Raw genomic sequence first — 24300 nt, forward strand, 5'->3', positions numbered from 1 at the left:
TTTAATTTAAATTTAATTTAAATGTATAATTATGGACCTGGTCTGAAATAAAGAATATTATTATTATTCACTCTATTTATTTTTCATCACAAGTTAGGTTGTTTATAATATGGATATAAAAATAAAATACAAAAGCATTTACAAAAACAATACAAAAACTTATAAACATATTATAAAAAACCTAACCTATTAATATTATTATTATAAAAAAGCGGCCAAGTGCGAGTTGGACTCGCTCATGAAGGCTTCCGTATTTAGGCGATTTATGACGTATAAAAAAAAACTACTTACTAGATCTCGTTCAAACCAATTTTCGGTGGAAGTTTACATGGTAATGTACATCATATATTTTTTTTAGTTTTATCATTCTCTTATTTTAGAAGTTACAGGGGGGGGACACACATTTTACCACTTTGGAAGTGTCCCTCGCGCAAACTATTCAGTTTAGAAAAAAATGATATTAGAAACCTTAATATCATTTTTGAAGACCTGTCCATAGATACCCCACACGTATTGGTTTGATGAAAAAAAAATTTTTGAGTTTCAGTTCGAAGTATGGGGAACCCCAAAAATTTATTGTTTTTTTTTCTATTTTTGTATGAAAATCTTAATGCGGTTCACAGAATACATCTACTTACCAAGTTTCAACAGTATAGTTCTTATAGTTTCGGAGAAAAGTGGCTGTGACATACGGACGGACGGACAGACAGACGGACAGACGGACAGACAGACAGACAGACATGACGAATCTATAAGGGTTCCGTTTTTTGCCATTTGGCTACGGAACCCTAAAAAAACCGCTCGTGCCACGTGCCACAACCACCTGCATAAAAAATCGGTACTTCGGTTACTGAGTGCCGGCGAGTCGAACGCTACAGAACCAGTCTAAAATGTGTCATCGAGATGCGTGACAAAGGCGCGTTATCGGAGAGCGCACCTACACTGGTTTTTTGAGCGTTGGACTAGCCCGCGCTCAGGTGCCAAATAGAATAATTAGGACCCTTTTTTGCAGGTAAGTAGCACGTGCGGTTTTACTGAACAATAGACAATAGGATAAGCCTTCGGGGTCTACTAGAAAGCTACAAACTACCGAACCTGAACACTGGAATATCGATAGCGGGGCTAACGCAGTCGATGTTGTGCGCCCAACATAAAAAACCGGCCGAGTGCGAGTCGGACTCGCGTTCCAAGGGTTCCGTACATAAGTCCGACTCACGCTTGACTGCACATTTCTAATAGGTTTTCTTGTCATCTATAGGTAAAGAACTATTTTGTGTATTTTTTTCAAAATTGTAGACCCAATAGTTTCGGAGATAAAGGGGGGGAATGGTCATTTTTTGCCTTTTTTCTTGAATAACTGCTAAACTATTTATCCTAAAATTATACAAAAAATATATTTGAGATGCTTACAATGAGCTCTTTCATTTGATATGTAACACGATATAGTTTGAAAAACTTTATTTTTTAATTTTCTCATTTACCCCCCAAAAATGGCCTCCATATTTAAAATTCATTGATTTACGTTACACGTCCATCTTTGAGTCACAAATTTACTTATGTGTGCCAAATTTCAACTTAACTGATCCAGTACTTTCGGAGAAAATAGGCTGTGACAGACGGACGGACAGACAGACGCACGAGTGATCCTATTAGGGTTCCGTTTTTTCCTTTTGAGGTACGGAACCCTAAAAAGTGTAAAGATAAAACGGGCCTCAAAATTGAAAAGATCGCGATAGCCTCAGAGGTTAATTACTAATAAGTCTAATAACTATGGTTCCGTCACCTATTTCTACCACAACCGTAATAGGTACCTAGTTATTAACGATACAAGTGTGGAAAAGAGGAAATTGTGTACGATACAAGTGCGAATTATCTATTCGCACGTGTATTGTACAACGTTTTACAGTACAGTCAGGTGACAAGCGAAAGTCACCAATTACTATAAAATATTTAAACAAAAATCAACCTTGTTTTCGTACTAATATGGTTTACTATGGCTATGAACTTGTGGTGGTACTTAGTGACTTTTGCTTGTCACCTGACGATATGGCACTTTAAACTTTCGACATACGCACGGAAAGTGCTGTTTCCCGCACTAGTTCGGGAAAGTAGCTCCATATGTACCTACTGTAAAAAATTTTTTAGCTTATAGCTTAGCTAACCTTTAACGTTTTAAATACAACAATAGTAAATACTGTTAAAGTAAAACAGTTTACATTAACAGTTTCAATTATCTTTTATTAACAGTAAGGTTAATTAAAAAGTCTGAGTATCTGACTATAATATCTAACCTGCATATCTTGAATATCGGCCTTCTCATCATTAGGATCGGGCGGCGGCGAATCGGGAACGCTGGCTTTCGCCCTAAAACAAACACAAAATTATTATTTGGAACTACATAGTTACTTTAGGCCGTGGTACAAAGTGATAAGACCGTGTAATACGTATGGCGAATACTGAGCTGTCTCATCGGTAGGCCAATAAAGCCGAACTTATGAGCTAGCCAATCGTAAACCATATTGCAACCAGGTAAGGCCCACTATTGTTCACATACATCTTGGTTATCACTGTTATCAGAATTAGCACTGGCGCAAAACAGTATCAGCTTTTCGAACGACGCCCAGTTCACTGGGTCCAGTCGTTGGACAATCGATCTTATTGTAACGAGATAAGGTACACTATTGCAGTTGTAGGTAATCACCTGATACCGTAGTAGTGATACTTGGAGTTGCCGCGCGTGCCGAGCCTCCTCGTCCGCAGACCGACGAACACGGACCGGATCAGCTTGCCGAACGAAGCCGCGTTCACTGGGTCCAGTAGTTGGACAACCGATCTTATTGTAACGAGATAAGGTACACTATTGCAGTTGTAGGTAATCACCTGATACCGTAGTAGTGATACTTGGAGTTGCCGCGCGTGCCGAGCCTCCTCGTCCGCAGACCGACGAACACGGACCGGATCAGCTTGCCGAACGAAGTCGCGTTCACTGGGTCCAAACGTTGGACAAGCGATCTTATTGTAACGAGATAAGGTACACTATTGCAGTTGTAGGTAATCACCTGATACCGTAGTAGTGATACTTGGAGTTGCCGCGCGTGCCGAGCCTCCTCGTCCGCAGACCGACGAACACGGACCGGATCAGCTTGCCGAACGAAGTCGCGTTCACTGGGTCCAAACGTTGGACAAGCGATCTTATTGTAACGAGATAAGGTACACTATTGCAGTTGTAGGTAATCACCTGATACCGTAGTAGTGATACTTGGAGTTGCCGCGCGTGCCGAGCCTCCTCGTCCGCAGACCGACGAACACGGACCGGATCAGCTTGCCGAACGAAGCCGCGTTCACTGAGTCCAGTAGTTGGACAACCGATCTTATTGTAACGAGATAAGGTACACTATTGCAGTTGTAGGTAATCACCTGATACCGTAGTAGTGATACTTGGAGTTGCCGCGCGTGTCGAGCCTCCTCGTCCGCAGACCGACGAACACGGACCGGATCAGCTTGCCGAACGAAGTCGCGTTCACTGGGTCCAAACGTTGGACAAGCGATCTTATTGTAACGAGATAAGGTACACTATTGCAGTTGTAAGTAATCACCTGATACCGTAGTAGTGATACTTGGAGTTGCCGCGCGTGCCGAGCCTCCTCGTCCGCAGACCGACGAACACGGACCGGATCAGCTTGCCGAACGAAGCCGCGTTCACTGGGTCCAGTAGTTGGACAACCGATCTTATTGTAACGAGATAAGGTACACTATTGCAGTTGTAATCACCTGATGCCGTAGTAGTGATACTTGGAGTTGCCTCGCGTGCCGAGCCTCCTCGTCCGCAGGCCGACGAACACGGACCGGATCAGCTTGCCGAACGAAGTCGCGTTCACTGGGTCCAAACGTTGGACAAGCGATCTTATTGTAACGAGATAAGGTACACTATTGCAGTTGTAGGTAATCACCTGATACCGTAGTAGTGATACTTGGAGTTGCCTCGCGTGCCGAGCCTCCTCGTCCGCAGGCCGACGAACACGGACCGGATCAGCTTGCCGAACGAAGCCGCGTTCACTGGGTCCAGTCGATGGGCCGAGCAGTGTCGGAGGTAGTGCGCGTAGAGAGTCGATCGGGGCAGAGACACGCCTGCAGACAGTCATTTATTTTAGTACAAGATAATGGTGCAAGAGGGGAAGCTGAGAAGTAAAACACTCCAAAGTTATAAAAAACTATTGTTAAACATTTTTACGCAACTTACATTAAATAAAAATACATTGACCGTCCGCTCAAGTGTTTGTTCATTTGACAGACCAATATTACGATAGATCTCCATAGAAAAGTATGTAGTAAAATTTGGCACCCAATCCATCCCCGCACGAACGACTACTGGTACAGAATCACTCACCATCGGCAGTCTCATAGTTGTCGAGCAGCCACTGCACGGTGGCGGGCGGCATGCGCGGCTGCGGCGGTGTAGTGGGAGCGGGCGCGGGTGACGTGGCCTCGTCCGTGCCCGCGACCACGCTGTATGAGAACTCATCGGCGCTCCACGACTCGGTCGGCTGCTCGGCCGCGTTGACCGTTGCGACGCCATACACGGGGTAGGAGCGAAGGGTTTCCCTGGTACAATAAGTTGTACATTCAGATAATACTTCGTACGGTCCACCCAAAAGGATGTTGCAGGCACATACCCTACTTTGCATCATGGACACCTTCTTTTCTTTTAAAAGTAATTAGGTAGGTATTTACATTATGATTATTTTAAATTTTCTTTATTCATTAGTAAATTTATTTAACTAAAAAAATCATAATTATCAATGTTAGGCAAATCTAATCTCCAAATAATATGGCTGATATTGAATAATATTTAAAAACACAACAATTATATTCAAATTAACATTATATGTACCTAATTTACGTCACCGGTACACAAAATACACAAAATTAAACAAAAATCCGCATCAAAAGGAAACTTCGGGCTGCAGTCATATGTTTTCGTTCAACCGAAATTAACCCATGACGAGGAGTTACGCAATAAAGCCGGCGACTATTAGGAACCTAAGATGGTGTACGCATGTTTAGTTTTAAATTGAACGAAACGAAACATGCAACTCTATTCCAATTTGAAAAAGTCAGTTACCGTGTGAATTATTAGACATGCATATAGTAAATCATTTAACAGCAAATGCTCGCCTGTGAAGAAATGACTCGCCAATTGCTGGTCGCTGCCGCTCATACCGCTGCCCTATACTGATCCTAATAGATTTGGGTTACATTATGTAACTTACATATGAGTCTCATGGCCCTGGGTGTAGATCTCTTGAGGCTCCACGTATTGCACATGATAGTTGACCCCATTACTGCCCTCGCCTGTTAAAATAACATCGAATTAATATAAAGTAGGCATATCAAAATATCTCTAAGCACCGCCCAGGAAATGATAAAGCCCGCCCATATACACTCAGCATCAAGGTCGAAGTCGTGTTGTCCCTTTCTAACTTGGAATCCTTTAAATAAGTTTAAAAGGGATAGCACGAGTTGCTCGGTGTCTCGCCAAAGGCAATGTTAATTTGTAAGTCGCAAAAGCGTAGATAGAGTCTCAAGTTAAAGCAGTTATTTGTGAGACAGAGATATGAATTATGATAATTATTTACATCACTTTAAAGTCTTATAGCAACTAGATATGGTTCAATATTAGTCAGCTAAATGTATCAAGGTTCCGAAAATTTTATCAATAAACCCGTTTCAAAGAAATACCCCAATTCGTAAGCACGATGAAATAGTATAAGTTACCTACTTCTTATTTATTATGAATATCAATTCAATAGTAACTTGCACCCTTTCAATACCAAATGTTTCAGCCTAATAGGTATTTCAATATTAAATCGATTATAAAAGAGGCTTATCTACTGTCTTATTTAGGTAACCACACGCCATCAGAAACCTTATCGGAACGCACGAATGTTAACATTATTCTGTAAAATCTAACAACTTGTTGAATGGATTAAAAATATGTATAATTATACATTTTCACGATGATGGGCACTCTTTTATCGTCTAGAGTATCATGCGTCAGTCTCGCACTTGTTAGAGTGTCGGTCACGATGATACACGATAAAAGAGCGACCATCTTAGACCCGCTGTGGACGCAATATAGTTTTCGCACTACATAATTGGACTTTTCACATTTGAAAAATTCTAAATTAAATGTAGGACTTTATTACAAGTGCACTTCTCAATGTCAAAAACTGCCATAATTTCTAACCTACACCAACACCACAACCCTGAGAAGATACCGGTCAAAACTAAAATCCCACGGCGTTTATAAAAGCCTGGCTAATTGTTGCCTGATTTAAATTTCTAAATAAATAAAATAAATAATTTAACTATTCATTAAATTATTAATTAATTAATTTCATTTAAAATGATGCATGCGACACACATGACATCACACAATATTTGTCTCTATGACCAAACATGTAGCTCTATTGTATTAGTATTTAAGACCTGTATATACCATGTTTAAGTAAATAAAACTCTGAATCTGAAATAAATAAAAGTCCCTATTAATACGCGAAGTAGCTTAAATATGAAGAAGTTAAAAGCTAAACCATGAAAATCGTTTTCACCAATACTAATTGGTGATTATCAAACACACCCTTAGCTACGCAGTTCAGCTCTCTATCAGAAAACTAGCCCAATCTGACCGAAAATGAAAATAGATCAATTTTCAAAATTTAAAATAGAACCGAGCCGGCGACCGTTCCAAATTACACTGAAACCGTAAACCACAGTCCAGGGTGGCACTCACAGGGGTAGTACGAGCGGTAGCGCACCTCCATGCCGCGAGAGGTCTCCCAGGCAACTCGACTCGACTCCGACTTCCCAGAAGAATATCCGATAAACCGTCTCGCTTAGGCGCAGCTGTCCCGCTCGCACGTGTGAGGTAAGGCGGTGGTGGTGCCTCACCCCACCTGTTTTGGCTATATTATTGCGAAGCCCCTCCTGGTAGTCCTGGTAGGTAGGATGCTGGGTGTGCTACAGGTTGATGATGTCGAAATCGAAATTAATTGTCAAGATTTTATTTTAAGACGCCAATTTCGTAACCAGTTACCCAAACTCAATAACGTCAGAATATAAGATGACTTTTTTTAGGAATCATTGTCTCTGACGTTTTTCATCAAATGCAAAAATTTCAAGCTTTCCAGTCAAATATTCTATAAGATTTTGCACTTTATAGAGTATTTGAAAGTTAAGGTTTAAATAAATCGGTACCTACTTACCTAAAATGAATTCAAGGAAATCTTTCAAGAATTTTTTATACGCAATTAGTAATGAATAATTATTATAGGTATACCTAGGTTTTAACCCTTAAATGCATGATTTTTTTCTTTTTGCCCGAAATTAATATATGTATCACATAATTGTTTGCCGTTTCTAGGAAAAATAGTAAAAAAAAATTATATCATCGATTTTCACTGCGAAATCACTGTTAAAAGTTGCATAGGCTAAATCATATTTTTGGAAATATATAGCTACTAGCTGTTGCCCGCGACTTCGTACGCGTGGATTTGTATATTGGTGGTTATATATGGCTGCTATTTAACTGATCACCAGATTTAGTAAAATTTAATACCAAAAAAAATTATTTTATCACCCTAAAATAATAAATGATCATCAAAATTATAACTACATTTTAATGTGAAATGATTACCAATTTTATTACATTTTACTATCCTATTAAAGGAAATGACACCAAACTAATCATTATTAACCCAAAAATAGTAAATGATTACCAAATTTCAAATCCCATTTTAATGTGAAATGATAACCAAATTTTTACATCTTGCTATCTTATTAAAGAAAATGACACCAAAATAATCATTGTAAACCCAAAAATATTAAATGACCACCAAAATTAGAACCCCATTTTAATGTAAAATTATAACCAAATTTTTAAATCTTGGTATACTATTAAAGCAAATGACTCCGAAATAATAATTTTAAACCCAAAAATAGTAAATGACCACCAAAATTGTAACCACATTTTAATTAAAAATGTGCAAATATTTAATATATATTACCGTTATCCTATTAAATTAATTAATCCACTTCGTCACCTTTTTCTAGTAGCATTTTATTTCTGTAACAGTCGTAGTTCTAACAACCTAACCTAACCCACTTTTCTAGTAGCATTTCGTTTCTGTAAGGGTCACAGTTCAAACCTAACCTAACCCACTTTTCTAGTATCATTTCTTTTCTGTAAGGGTCGCAGTTCAAACGTAACCTAACCCACTTTTCTAGTAGCATTTCTTTTCAGTAAGGGTCGCAGTTCAAACCTAACCTAACCCACTTTTCTAGTAGCATTTCTTTTCTGTAAGGGTCGCAGTTCAAACCTAACCTAACCCACTTTTCTAGTAGCATTTCTTTTCTGTAAGACCAAGACAGCCAGACAGACAGACAGGGGCTAGTAATTTTGGCATCATTTTACTTTATTTGGTAATATGTATACATTTTTTGGTACCTAATCATAGTGGTTTAATTAGGTGAAAATATCGCATTAATTTGGTCTTCAAGATTTGGTGTTCATTAATGATTTTAGGTAATCGTTCAATATATTTGGTATTTGAATACAATTTGAAGTGCAGTCGTAATTAAAACGGTGGTACTTTTGTAATTTTAGGCCTTATTTTTTTGGTGTTCAGTAATTTTTTTTGGTAAGCATGATTTTTTTATTTGTAGCCGTTAGCCGTTAGATATTCTACATTAGCTTAGAACATTATGCAGCAAAAGTTCGCAGTAGGACGGTTAATCATTTGTTAATTATTAATATTATACAACGCATGAGACTCTTTCACAACCTACGAAGTTTTAAGCCCCTAACTGAATAAAACTGTTCTCGATATAATCCCTCTCAACCCCCTTAGAAGATTATCATGTCCTCTATTTAATAAAACCTACTACCTAACTACCTGTTTACGAAGTTTGAAGTTCCTAGCTTTAGGTAAATAAAATTTGAACCCTATACAAACTTTCAACCCCCTTTTAACCATTTTAGGAGATGAATTTTTAAAAACGCTGAAATTACTTTTCTTGTATTCTAATACTAATATGCCTTTATACAACGATTCAAGTCCCGCACTCAAATAAATGTTTGACCTCCATACAAATTTTCAATCCCTTTTTCACCACCATGGGGATGAATTATCAAAAACTCTGAAATTAGTTTTCTTCTCTTTTGATAAAATACCTTTTTACGAAGTTTCAAGTTTGTAGCTTTAAATAAAATTTGAACCCTTTACAAACTTTGAACCCCCTTTCGACCCTTTAAGAGATGAATTTTAAAAACGCTGAATTTACTTTTCTCGTATTTTAATAATATGCCATTTTACATAGATTAAAGCCCCGCACTCACAAAAATGTTTGATCTCCATACAAACTTTTAATCCTTTTTCACCACCTTGAGGGATGAATTTTCAAAAACGCTGAAATTAGTTTTCTTCTCTTTTAATAAAATACCTTTTTACGAAGTCTCGAGTTCCTAACTTAAAATAAAATTAGAACCCCATACAAACTTTCAACCCCTTTTTAACCCTTTTAAGGGATTCATTTTTAAAAACGCTGAAATTACTTTTCTTGTATTCGAATAATATGCCTCTGTACAAAAATTCAAGCCCCGCACTCACAAAAATGTTTGATCTCCATACAAATTTTCAACCCCTTTTTTACCATCTTGAGATATGAATTTTCAAAAAGGCTGAAATTAGTTTTCTTGTATTTTAATTTAATATCTTTTTGCAAAGTTTCAAGTTCCTAGCTTAAAATAAAATTTGAACCCCATACTAACTTTGAACCCTTTTTTAACCCTGTTAGGGGATGAATTTTACAAAACGCTGAAATTACTTTTCCGTTCTTCTAATAATATCCCCAAATACAAAGATTCAAGTCCCGCGCTCGAAAAAATGTTTGATATCCATACAAACTTTGAACCCCTTTTCACCACCTTAGGAGATGAATTTTCAAAAACGCTGAAATTAGTTTTCTTGTATTTTAATTTAATATATTTTTGCAAAGTTTCAAGTTCCTAGCTTAAAATAAAATTTTAACCCTATACGTTCTTTCCACCCCTTTTTAACCCTGTTAGGGGATGAATTTTACAAAACGCTGAAATTATTTATCCTGTCTTCTAATAATATCCCCAAATACAAAGATTTAAGTCCCGTGCTCGAAAAAATGTTTGATATCCATACAAACTTTCAACCTCTTTTTCACCACCTTAGGGGATGAATTTTCAAAAACGCTGAAATTAGTTTTCTTGTATTTTAATAATATATTTTTTTACCAAGTTTCAAGTTCCTAGCTTAAAATAAAATTTGAACCCTATACGAAACCTCAACCCCTTTTTAACCCTGTTAGGGGATGAATTTTACAAAACGCTGAAATTATTTTTCCCGTCTTCTAATAATATCCCCAAATACAAAGAATCAAGTCCCGCGCTCGAAAAAATGTTTGATATCCATACAAATTTTAAACCCCTTTTTCACCACCTTAGGGGATGAATTTTCAAAAACGCAAAAATTACTTTTCTTGTATTTTAATTTAATACCTTTTTGCAAAGTTTGAAGTTCCTAGCTTAAAATAAAATTTGCATCCCAAGACGAACTTTCATCCCCTTTTTAACCCCCTTAGGGGTTGAATTTCCAAAAACGTTGCAATTACTTTTTTTGTAATCGGCTATTATGCCTTTCTAAGAAGTTTCAAAGCATTTGTAATGGATTCAAACTTTCAACCCCTTTTTAACCCTGTTAGGGGATGAATTTTCAAAAACGCTGAAATTACTTTTCCCATCTTATAATAATATCCCCATATACAAAGTTTCAAGTCCAACACTCACAAAAATATTTGATCTCCATACAAACTTTCAACCCTTTTTTCACCACCTTGGGGGATGAATTTTCGAAAACGCAGAAATTAGTTTTCTTGTTTTTTAATATAGTACATTTTTACAAAGTTTCAAATTCCTAGCTTAAAATAAAACTTACACCCCATACAACCTTTCATCCCCTTTTTAACCCCCTTAGGGGTTGAATTTTTCAAAATCGCTTCTTATCTCTTGTACACTTTATAAATTCAACCTAGTGTGCAAATTTCAACTTTCTAGCTTTTGTAGTTTCGGCTCTGCGTTGATGAATCAGTCAGTCAGTCAGTCAGTCAGTCAGTCAGTCAGGACACTTGCATTTATATATATAGATTAGTAAAGGGTATAGGAAAAAATCTTAACTGCCATCAGAAAGGTACACTATTTATGATGTACCTTTGATAAAGTTTGTAAATATAAAAAATTACAAACCCCGAAAAATCTGCCCAAAATCACATACTAAAAATCATCAACTTCCAGGTTTTTCCAAGTTTTCCGACATTTCGTCTATAAACAAATGTAATTTTAATAAATTAAAATACTGCGTAAATTTATGTAATAATTCGGATACTTAATTAGTTTTACTATTGAAATAATATACAGGAACAAATAGAATTTGTTTAACCCTTAATCTGTGAGCTGTCTAATGCTTTGTAGACATTTGGCAACACTATGCATTTAAGGGTTAAACCCACTTGCAATTGTTATAGTGAAGAGAAGTGACAAAAATAGTGTCGATGTTAAACTATGCGCGCGCGCATTTCTTTGGGCATTATAAATAGTAATCATTCTAAGTCTTAGTTTAAGTAACTTCTTCAAGTAACACGGATTTACTAGTTTGGTGCCATTCTAAGAAGCCGACAATTCAAGAAACATTTCATCAAACGTGGATGTTATTAGTATGTCAAAAATCAACCCTTTGATTTCTCAATGAGCAACGCAAAAACCGATTTAAATAATAATTTATAACTTAAAACAAAAACACACTATATCACAGCAATATCATATCACGAAATAAAATACGACATCAAATGTACAATAAACGTCCGCACAAATTGAGACGGCACGCGTCATATCAAAGGTAACCAGCAGGTGTATCGCATGACAACGAGATGGACCCCTCGCTGAACGCATTCACGATTTGCACCCAGGTAGATAATCTGAAGGGGCATCAACAATTATCTACTATTACCATTTTTTTAATACACCCCTATTAATCCTTAACAAGCAATTGTAAACTTTATGCATGGTACTTAGAGTAGATTTTATTTTTAATTGCTTGCGTTTAATAAGGTATCTGTTTGACGGGTATGGATAATCAGATTGAGTCTGTTTGGTGCATCAAAGGTTTCCTGAGAAATTAAATGTGCACTGGATTATTTGTTATAAATGTTTTGAGGTATATTGTGACAAAGATGATCATGAAGAGCTTATAGAAAGCTCAGCCCAGGAAAATATAAAACATTAAATTTACGTTATAAATATTAAAGATAGGTAAAAATAGAGTGCGTTTACAATAGTTATTTTCGATTCAAGTGCGAAAAAGAGGAAATTCGAAACGAGTGGCGATAAATTAAAACACGACCGAAGGGAGTGTTTTAAATCGACACGAGTTGCGAATTACCTATTCGCACGTGTATCGAACAACGTTTTACAGTACATATGGCACTTTAAAGTTTCGACATACGCACGAAAATGCTATTTTACGCACTAGTGCGGAAAAGTAGCCCCATATGTACTGTAAATTAATATTAATAGAAAATTACAGAAAAATAAAAGTATGTACCCATTTACTACTAAGTAACGGGTGCTTCAATATAAAAACGTTAACAAAAAAGAAAGCAGTACAGCTACCATGAGTTGACACTTAGTTTACGCTAGCGACTGCGTGAACTTGATCGCAGTCTATCTCGCTCTCACTGATTTATTCGTGCGATCGATGCGTGCCTAACGTAAATTTCAAATGCCAACTCACGGTAGCCATGCAGAGGAATAATTCGTATTAGTTGATATTATTAGGTTTGAAACGAAAGGACACTTAGAGAACAGCACACGAAACCTACAAGATATAGGTAAATTATATGCATTATTTAGACGGATGCATTATTTTGTCTCATGATTTATCTCGCTCATAAACAAGATAATATGGATAGATAATGCTTTTCTACAACACTTTTATTTTTGTTTTTCAACCCAACGTGTTAGTAACAAGTAACCTACTAATGTGGCTACCACCAGTTTGGCACTGACATAAACGCTATCGAGAACGTAACTTACTTTCGATGCATCTCACTCGTACTCGCATATTAGTGCGAGCGAGATGTATAGAAAGTAAATTACGTAGACTTTAGCGTATATGTCAGTTTCGAAACTGTCAGTAACTCATGGTACGGGTTTAGTTATATACAAACGACATGTTTAGCCGGGAAATAAGACGTTCACATGTTAATGACAATGAATAGAGTAAGGAGAAGTTGTCAGAATAAAACGAAGTTCTTCGTAAGTCTAGCTTCGTAGCTTATATAATCGCCATCAGATATATCGGAGCGGCCAAGGCGCTCACAAATATCTGAACACGACTATTTTGCCAGGCCGTTAGAGCGCGTGTTCAGATATTGTGAACACCTTGGCCGCTCCGATATATCTGACGGCGATTGTACGCTATCGTGCTCCGATCAGTACGAATGCGATGCTGATCCAATTTTTGATCCGAAAATGGTTTGTAAAGTTTAAGAAACGCTCTGACGTCATCTTATTTTTTGGGCGTACAGTAAGCGCCACTTGCACCATTTCACTAACCCGGAGTTAACCCGTTAAACCGGGAAACCGTGGTAACTCTAGATTTAACCGGTTAACCCCGGATTAGTGAATGATGCACGACCCTTAAACGTAATTAGCATTTAGACTACTAAGATTTTCTAATCGAAATATTTTTTTGGCTTAAATCAGGCGGACCGGGCGATTCGGTCAAATGGAGTCCCTGTCGTAATAGCCAGTGCCTAATTCTTAGGATTAGTTTACCAAAAGCGGATACCAGATTCCTTTAGAATACAACCGAGAAAGCCCTAAGATGTGGAGGAATATTTGACCGATGATTCTGAATAGGTACATGACGAAAGCGTGCATTCGAAAAAAGCAGTAGGTATTCTTACAAGAACCAAATAAGAAGAAGAAGATAAGCGTTTTTTTATTCTGACATAACATCGCCTACACTGTTTACTGTCCATCAGTGGACCTTATGTATTTTGTAATAAGGTCCACCGATGTACAGTCAGGAGTGTTACTGTTTGTACAAGCACGTGCAACCATAACCATTAACATAACTATAACACTTGCTTTCTTGGTCACTGTGTATCTCAGCCTTGACGGGCAACGGGCCGATCTCGTTCTGCCATTCGTCCTGCACTGTGCCGTGGACACGCACAAAATAAAAATAAAATAGTGCAAATAAACAATACAAATAAAATTAAACGATTAGAGTTAACCAATCTTAAAGTGAACATCAGCACGTTCCTCTACAATAGTTATTAGTTCAGGGCGGACACGCCATACATCAAAAATCATTTGCGTTTATATGTGTGCACGGCACGTCTGTACACGCGTCATTGTGTATGTGTGGGTAAGTCGCTTTACTGAGAGTACGCCAGAAGTCCGCCAGATTCATGTCGCGGGGCGAGGTAATGCGAGTCGGGGCGGGGCGGTGCGTGGCCATTCTATATGATAATACATTACTTATTCTGTGTTATTAGTTCCGAATCCAATGAAAGAAACGTTGATAGACTTGAATAGTTACATAACCCGAAAGTGCTAGAATAATTTTTGTTATGGCGTTCATTTTAAGATTGGACCAACTCAACATGCTGACAACGTACGAAAATAAATTGATAGGGTAGAATACCCATTCTTTGGCATGCAAAATACACAATACTTAAAAATATTATAAACCAATTATTGTAAAAGTAAAAATGTAGCTGATATAGTAAGTCTGACTAAACAAAAGACCTAAAATCCATTGATTGTATAAGACGAGCAAGATCTAAAGGGGCCCACATATTACCAGTTCGCCGGACGATATCAGCCTGTCAGATAAACGCAAAAAGTGACAGTTCCGAACCACTGACACTGGCTGATATCATCCGGCGAACTGTTAATCTGTGGGCCCCTCAAGATGAGTATGTGCTCTTTATTTGACAGCGAATGTAGATGGAACTTTGCGGCTACTTTTGACAACTCAGTTACCACAAAACCTGACGCCGTACAGCGCCATATCTTTGATAGATACGAGTATTAACATCTCGAAAGCCAATTTAAATCATACATGTTATACCGACACTTCCATACAACGTGTGTAGGTATTAGAAGTAAGTACTAAAAGGCGGTATCGTAATTTAGCGGTCTTCACATCACTATAATAACCGGGAATGCGACAGCACTATGACGTCTGTCATCTAGAGATCGGTTTGGTTGCCTAGACGGCGTCGCGTATTACCTAAGTCCAAAAGTCTGATTATTATTGTGATTCCCTAATAAATATTGTTTAAAATGGTGCTCTGGTGTTTTTACTCTTACAGTACTTACTGGCTACAGTGATGTATGTGTGCCGGGCCTCGGTCGTAGGGCTCGAGTGACCGGAGCTGTCGCCGTTCACCTCCACCACCGTGCTTGACACCTGGGGACGAGAGAATGTTGCGTTGGAAACTTTTAAAATTAAGGAAAAATATAATAAAGGTTATCTGGAAGAGACCGCCTGTTGTTTAACCTCTTTTCTCCTCTGTATTCTTTGTATTGTTTTCTGTAATGAGGTGTGTATTTCTATTGTATTGTAATATGTACTTCACCGGTTCCGGACGTGATCCCATTTGGAGTCCAAATCCCAAACGCGAGTATTCTTTCGTGCTAGTTGAATAATAGATATACATAATGAATGATAAAGAATGGGAAGAGCTGAAAGCCGACTTGCTAAAGAGCTACTGAATACAGACAAAAAAATCCCTCTAGCAACATAAGATATAGTTTAGAATAAGTTCAGTGCCTAGAAAAATCATGTTTTAGCCCAAGGTTCGATTTCGGCCAAAAAACTGCCTAACTGTATTTTCGGTAGTGTCGTCGAAGGTTCGGTTTGGGTTTCAGCAGGTTTCGCTGTGCATGGTAGGTAAAAGACTACGTAAATAAACAAGCCTAAGAGGCAGGATATAAATAGAGGCAATAGAACTACCTGTGGTTTCAGCACTGCGTGATCCTTAGGCACAGTTGATGGACTGATCAACACCACTCAACAATTAACTATGGATTTCCCATAATATAACATTTTGCGAACGTCTTAACGGTGAGACGGTTTGGTGCAGCCGACCTTTAGACTATTTAGCTTGCATTTATTTAAGTGGAAAAAGGGCTCACTGCAGAGCTGCCTTCGTAATATACCAACCTGTTGTATGGCCTGCTGTAAGCTGATGGTGTTAGAGATCTCCGGTATGACGATGAGCTCTCGCACGGCGCTCGGCGACGCGCCGCCGCCCGCGCCCGCTCCCTACAATACAAAATTACAGATAAGGGTTCTGCGAGACGGAATGCAGCAAAAGGATCTAATAAGGTGTCCCGAAGATCTGGTAAAAATTGCAAAGAACGGCAAGAAGGAGATTTGATTCCTTACATGGGAGAGGCCTATGGCTAAGTACATGCCTCTTTCGCCTGATGTAATGACGCCAAAATGGAGTTAATAAATACAATTTATGTGCCGATGGGATGGACGTAAGGACGTAAGGTCACGTCAGGTTTCACTGTTCATTCCACTAAACCAGGTTATCCTGGTTGATACGGGCTAGTACTGCCCTTTTGGCGTATAAGTTTCGTCACTTGCTTTTACGCGCACCCCTCGCGCATGTTTGATGATGAACGTTATATACATCTACTCTGCTCCGAAAACCCTAAAAACGACTACTTGAAGAATAACCTGCGTTCCATCATATATTAAAAAGCTTGAAGCCCAGGGTGCTCCTCCTGTGGGGGTGTGGTATATGAAGAATTATGTTCTACTTATATATGAAAGTGAATACTGAATATATCATACACTGTATGAAGTTACCTGCGCAGGCTGAGCGAGCCGCGCCGCCATGACAGGCGAGGCGGGCGGCGACGACTCCACTAGCACCTCGTCGCCACAGCACTCAAAGCCTGGAACATTCCACATGCAATCATTTTAACCAATGAAGTTTTGAGTTGCCTGCCCAATACAAAGTACCCAATGTATGCTGGGTATATTTTTAAGGTTGAAGGTTTGACTATGTTGGACTTATGTCACAGAATAAATAATAGTACTAAGTACAGAAGACTCACTCTCTAACAAAATGCGTTTGTTGCGATCAGCACAGATATGGCCGCTAAGTGGCGACAGCGCCACGCGCGGCTTATGGCTTTCCCCAAAATTGGGGCGGAACGGATGTACTTTTAGCTACCGTAGCAAAGCGACGAAATCGCGGAGTGAGCCACGCCTGCTTATGTGTATTAAATTCTTAGACTTCATCTCAAACTTCGCCACCTTTTATTAGACAACCGCCGCGCCTTTGAACCTTGCGGTTCTCAGGAGCCGTCAGATTAAGTTGGTAGCTCTACTATACTTATGTCTGTAATTCGAACACTGACTGGTGTTTTATTCCAAGCAAATGGTCAGAGACGCCCTCTACATTGAACTCTTATTTTACTTAGAAGGAAATACCCCGGATACCGCAGTGTTTACCAGACCGTAGCTTTACGATCTGCACCGTAAGTACGGCACAGAACAGTGGCACACGCAACGTTACGCATGAAAGGATCCAATGTACATTGTACATATCCACGTGGCGCGCAATCGTGCGAAGTGTGCGTCTGGCTTAAAACCTTTCTAACTAGCAATTCTAAATATTACATAACAGCTTATCTGCCACTATAATGTGGAACATAAATTAATTAAAAATTAAAAAACACGACTGCAATTTAAAAGCGAACTGAAAAGCTAAAAATAATTTTTAGTTATGTTAGGTACTCCAACTTAATGAATGTAAAATATAATATATAGGTAAGTGTTCTGTCAGGGTCGTAAACAGCAAACGGAAAAGTTTAGGCTCGTCTAGGATCGTGACTGTACCTGTATATTTTATTTCGATTGCAGTCGGGGACCTTGATATATTGAATTTTTCCCATTCACAGGTCCCCGACTGCATCGAAACAAAATATACAGGTACAGTCACGATCCTAAATGAGCCTAAACTTTTCCGTTTGCTGTTTACGACCCTGACAGAACACTTACCTATATATTATATTTTACATTCATTAAGTTGGAGTACCTAACATAACTAAAAATTATTTTTAGCTTTTCAGTTCGCTTTTAAATTGCAGTCGTGTTTTTTAATTTTTAATTAATTTATTTTATTTTATACATTTTAGTGACCATACAAACCAACCACATCTTTTATATGATTTAAGGCACTTAAGTTACTTCAAGGAGCTTTCATCATGTTGATATTTTGATATGTTAGCATAAAACGTGCTTAAAAACCTAAATAGGTCGGACCCAAAAACCAGACGTATTGAAAAGTACTATGGCTTAATATCTCTGCAACTACATAATTATAAATTGGCTTTCGGCCTTCGCAATTAAGATACTTAGGGAAGCTGCAGAAAGCATGCACCTTTCTTACGTTCCGGGCCTTCGGCCCTACGCGAAGCTCGGCCTCCGGCCTTTGTAATTAAGAATCTTGAGGAAGCTACAGAAAACGTACACCTTTCTTACGCTCTGGGCCGTCTGCCCTACGCGAAGGTCGGCCTTCGGCCTTCGCAATTAAGAAACTTGGAAAAGCTGCAGAAAGCGTGCACCTTTCTTATGCTCCGGGCCTTCGGCCCTACGCGAAGCTCGGCCTTCGGCCGTCGCAATTAAGATACTTCGAGCTGCAGAAAGCGTGCACCTTTCTTACGCTCCGGGCCTTCAGCCATACGCGAAGCTCGGCCTTCGGCCTTCGCAATTAAGATACTTCGAGCTGCAGAAAGCGTGCACCTTTCTTACGCTCCGGGCCTTCGGCCCTATGCGAAGCTCGGCATTCGGCCTTCGCAATTAAGATACTTCGAGCTGCAGAAAGAGTGCACCTTTCTTACGCTCCGGGCCTTCGGCCCTATGCGAAGCTCGGCATTCGGCCTTCGCAATTAAGATTCTTGGGGAAGCTGCAAAAAACGTGCACCTTTCTTACGCTCCGGGCCTTCGGCCCTACGCGAACCTTCGGCCTTCGCAATTAAGATAGTTGGGGAAGCTGCAGGAAGCATGCACCTCTCTTACGCTCCGAGCCTTCGGCCCTACGCGAAGCTCGGCCTTCGGTATTTACAATTAAGAAACTTGGGGAAACTGCAAAAAGCGTGCACCTTTCTTACGCTTCGGGCCTTCGGCCCTACGCGGAGCTCGGCCTTCGGCCTTCGCAATTAAGATACTTGGGGAATTTACAGGAAGCACGCACCTGCCTTACGCTTCGGAGCGTCGACCCTATGCGGAGTTCGGCCTTCGGCTTTCGTTATTAAAATACTCGTGGAAGTTGCAGGAAGAGCCCATCTATCTTAAGCTCCCAGTCTTTGCTTCTCGTAAAATATTGTTTCACAACAGTAGCACGTGTGCTCCGGGATTTGCAAAATTTGTCGTGCAAAATTAAAATCATCATCAAAGACCTGCCTTCTACAGTCATGATAATAGTGTCTTCTATTCAAAGTCTCAAGTTAAATCTTATAATAAACAGCACAATATGTTTATTCAGAGTACCTGAGCATTTCTCAAATAATTTGTACATTTCGATCACATCTTAGATTTCTATAAAAATTGGTATGCTGGTAAAGTACATGAAGCTGAACAATTTCCACCATATTTCCCAAAATGTCCAAGAAAGTTTGTATGAAACATTCCTTTTTTGTTACCAAATGTGTAAGGAAATCTGGTAACAAAAAAGGATGTTTCATACAAACTTTCTTGGACATTTTGGGAAATATGGTGGAAATTGTTCAGCTTCATGTACTTTACCAGCATACCAATTTTATAGAAATCTAAGATGTGATCGAAATGTACAACTTTTTTTTGAGAAATGCTTACCTAGTCAATCGTTCAAACCGTTCCTTTCGTATTTGACACTTTCGCAATTGAAAATAACGTTAGCGCCACGTATGACGTTGTCGTATATATCTGCAAAGAGAAATGTCATTAGCGCGATGTAGAACATTTCGTATTTTCTCTCCAACGATACAATTAAACATATAACTTATATATATTCGTATGATCGCCTTAAAAAATCCTTTCTTTTAATACCCCATTCAATAGATTTAGACAATTCATTTATCTTTGCGTTATACTTATATTTTATAAAATCTTGTCCTACTAAATGAATAGTTTAAACCATATTTTGTGTACAGTTTTAGAATCGTCTTTCAAAATCCTTTATTTTAATACCCAACTCGATAGGTTTATAAGTTTTATTTTTGTTTCGGTTGCACAATTTGCAGTGCCTAATCCGCCATATTGGTTTTGTGATGACGTCACATAGCCTATGTTACTCGGGATGACGTAAGGATTCCAATGATATCTCAAACACCTAAATCGGTTCAGGCACTTAGCTGTTACGGTGTAACAAAGAAACTTACATACCCACATACAAACATGAACCCTGAAAACAATACACTCTTTTTTTGGGGCAGTCGTGTAAAAAACGGGCCGTACTAGCACAACTGTAGTTATATATGTCACAGTATCTATTAAGTTGAAACATCATCCTTACGAAAAATCAACCTTTTAAATACCTACATGCGACTAGATTGTAACAAGGGTCCAATTTAAAAATGACACGAAATTAAAACTGTGACCATTTTAATATGTGTTATTGTAGATTTAGAGAACAATTTAAACAATTATAAATTTGGCTAAATAATTTAAAAAAAATTGGTAGTATAGCATTTTCAAGACCACAAAGATTCTCCTTTAATTTTTACCATAAGAATAAAAAAATATACTAAAAAGTGTTTAATTTTAATGGGTAAATTTGATCTTATAAAGCACATTGTTTTAAATTACTGTTAACTAAGTTAATTTGTCGTTGTCTGCCACTTCAATGAAAAATAGTCTATAGTTTATCAAACAAAAGACAAAAGAATAGGACATTGACATTACATAATGTTGTGTAGTTCTATTTTAATCTAGTCATTACATAATTTTCCTAGTGAATGATCAATTTCTAATACAAAGATCTCATTATAAAAACTAAAATAATTATCATTCTAAATATTCTGATACCTAGTTTCAAAAATACCTGCTAGTAATTTTACTAAAAACTGTAATAACAATAGTGCAGCTTAACTTTACCCCCTCGAGCAATTAATTAGTACAAGGGCATCACCCCTTCAGTAAAGCTACCTGCATTGAGATTAGATATCAATATTGGGGAATGAAACAGGTACATAATACAACACCTGATTACTTTGAATAATACAAGCCTAGAATAAATAGGAAACATAAATAAGTTATGTAAATAAAACATAGTTTTTATAAAAATATGAATAGCAAAAAAAACTTTGATAAAAAATATTAATATTGGAACCAGGGATGTTGCGGATGCCGATTTTTTGACATCCGCGGATGCGGATGCGGATTTTTAAAGGCTCACATCCGCGGATGCGGATGCGGATGCGGATGTCAAGATAGTACCATAAAAAACGTCAAATATTACATTTTAGTAATTTTTATTTCAAAAAACCGGCCAAGTGCGAGTCGGACTCGCGTTCCAAGGGTTCCGTACATTAAGTCCCACTCACGCTTGACTGCTCATTTCTAATAGGTTTTTTTTGGTTAATGACTAAATTACCTAGCAGTCTAGCACTTACGCCGATGCTAAGACGTTCCTGTACCGACCTGTTCCACATCCGCATCCGCATTAAATCCGCATCGATTTTATGCGGATGCGGATGCGGATGTTGAATATAATGCGGAAGTTCCGCGGTTGCGGATGCGGATGCGGATATTCGCAACATCCCTGATTGGAACTATTCAATTAATGAAATTTGCAAAGAAAGCATAACTAAGTTTGTTAAAGTAGATAAAGTGTTATGACATTATTGATATATTTTGAAAACCACTGATAGGATACATCACCATATGTAGTTAAAAATTAAAGAATGTCTGAAGTAAATTGAGAATTAAAATATGAAAGTCCATTTTTGTTTTAAGATCATGTTATAAAATTCAGTCTCAGAGAAGTGTTAATAATAACAAAGAATTAGAATTAAAATGTAAAAAAATGTTCAGACTTCATCACAATTATGAAAGATAAAATCTTAAAGTATAATGAAAACATGGATAGCAGCTATGTTTGCAAAACAATTGCATAACACCATCCCGGGTGATGGAGATGTTATTGATCTGGCGGGACGGGTGGAGGATTCACGGAGTGTTACCAGGCAACACCTCTCCGTCCCGACTTTGGCCCTCTCAACATAACAATAGCACAAAACACTCACTCTCCAGGTAAAACACATTCTCAAAGCCCATCTCAGACATTTTATATAATAACTTCAATTTCAAATTAAGAACAGAGCAGCCACTGAACACAAACACATTATTATGACATGACACTGGCTGATAAAGTATCTTGTATTGATCAAACAAGCGTTGCTATGCTTGTCTGATAAAAGACCTTGCTCCTCTTGTGTTTTTAGGTGTTTTACAGTGCAAGCTTGGGAACTCTGTGTGATATTGATAGTGTGGGGTGGAGGGGGCATGCAGGTGCTCTATTGTTGCGCTTGGGTGACCCCACCTGTCCTGTAATGCATGGGTGGACAATATTACCCCATTATTAGTGATAATGTAATGGTGCATTGTTTATGTGTAATATTCCAATTTACTAGATATCTTTTTTGTGTTTTATGCCAAAAATAATTCTATACATGCAAAGTATTAATGTTGTACTTTTACTATGTTGATAAGATTTTATGTGTGAGTACTGCTTCAAAAATCCTTATGTAAAACCGCCTATGACATATTTACAAACAATAGGGACTTAAGTGTCTAAAGTTAAAAGTTACTAAGCAAAGTAGCTACACTTGCTACCTTATGTGTTGATGTTGATGTTACGGTTTTTAATGCAGGGAAATGAACAGGCGCGTGCCGTGCCTGGCGACGCCGTCGCGGCCCTCCCGCTCTCCGAGTATTATAGATACGTAACCAGAGCGCGAACAAGGGGACCTCACTCCCAACGTCTCCCGCCTTCCGACGCCACGCACATCACTCTGGCATTTTATTAGAACGAGTAATAAGCTTATAACAAACCAAATATTCTAAATATATTACTAATAATTACGAAAATATACCTTACCCACCTGCCAGCCATACATTTAACTGTCAAAATCATCATAGCTTCCGACACCTCTAACGTATAAATAACTTAGCAAAAAAATCCTTTTAACGTATTTTAACTATCAGGGTGAAATGTCTACTGGTGTTTTTTGAATATATTTTATATAACACGGTTTTAAATCACTCGGCAAAGTTGTTGTATTGTAGCTACACCCGTTTCCTAGGCTACGGGTTCCAGGCAGACATCGGTCGTATGACAAGCGAAAATGGCGCTAGTGTCGCACAGCGCACAGATGATCTAGGCGCAGACAAAGAGTTCCAAATCGAACTAAAGTACTAACTATTATATTATTATACAGGCTGTTCCATCTCTTCTACTATGCCATGGCTAATTCAATTCAAAAAATTCTAAAGTTAAATGTAAAAATAAAAGATTTTTCACCACACCAACTGGTAAATGGCTCTCTTGATTGTTCAAAAACTGATAGCAAAGTTGCATTTTATTCACATGTGAGGCAAAGTAATCAAATTCAATTCAAATTTTGAGTTGTTTTCTTATGTTTGCTGGTAGAATTGACTTTCAAATGATGATTTTGAATGATAAATATTTAATAACATTCATTTGGATTTGATTTCGTACAGTTAATATTTTCTTCGGGTTAGTATATATGCTGAAAAATGTTGTGTTTCACTCGGGGAAAATTTTGTTTAACCCTCGTGCTTTGAAACCCTCGCAACGCTCAAGATTCCATTATTCGAACCACTCGCTACGCGCGTAATTCAATTTTGCAATCTATCGCTTACTCGGGTATCAATACCACCACTGATCACAGTAAAATATACCTAACACTTAACCCAGGATAACTAGTAGGTTCGTAGATACTAGATACGTTATTTTATTTTTAAATAAAATGAGGTGAGGTATAACTACAGTATTAATTTAACATTATGCTGTTCTTTTGTTTGACAATTACATTCATACGTAATATTTATTTTAGTTTATTTTTATAAAATGCATAGGGTGCCTATAAAATAAGATATCCACTAAGGTGTTCAG

General features: G+C 38.0%; 1 protein-coding gene across 1 annotated transcript in view; it reads right to left on the reverse strand.

The window, feature by feature from the left end:
- The window catches only part of LOC134650432 (DNA-binding protein RFX2), a 32732-nt gene extending 9147 nt beyond the window's left edge, over window positions 1-23585 (reverse strand). Inside the window, exons 1-16 of the mRNA XM_063505387.1 lie at window positions 23267-23585; window positions 16983-17071; window positions 16326-16427; window positions 15479-15569; window positions 14237-14305; window positions 5271-5352; window positions 4388-4602; window positions 3951-4128; window positions 3772-3903; window positions 3597-3728; window positions 3418-3549; window positions 3239-3370; window positions 3060-3191; window positions 2881-3012; window positions 2702-2833; window positions 2292-2364 (exon numbers count right to left, since the gene is read on the reverse strand). Coding sequence (XP_063361457.1) covers window positions 2292-2364; window positions 2702-2833; window positions 2881-3012; window positions 3060-3191; window positions 3239-3370; window positions 3418-3549; window positions 3597-3728; window positions 3772-3903; window positions 3951-4128; window positions 4388-4602; window positions 5271-5352; window positions 14237-14305; window positions 15479-15569; window positions 16326-16427; window positions 16983-17012 — 1764 coding nt within the window. The 5' untranslated portion in view covers window positions 17013-17071; window positions 23267-23585. The remainder of the gene's footprint in view (window positions 1-2291; window positions 2365-2701; window positions 2834-2880; window positions 3013-3059; window positions 3192-3238; window positions 3371-3417; window positions 3550-3596; window positions 3729-3771; window positions 3904-3950; window positions 4129-4387; window positions 4603-5270; window positions 5353-14236; window positions 14306-15478; window positions 15570-16325; window positions 16428-16982; window positions 17072-23266) is intronic.
- Between the last annotated feature and the right edge of the window lie 715 nt (window positions 23586-24300).

This window comes from Cydia amplana, chromosome 8 (assembly GCF_948474715.1).
Source record: "Cydia amplana chromosome 8, ilCydAmpl1.1, whole genome shotgun sequence".
Taxonomy (NCBI): Eukaryota; Metazoa; Arthropoda; class Insecta; order Lepidoptera; family Tortricidae; genus Cydia; species Cydia amplana.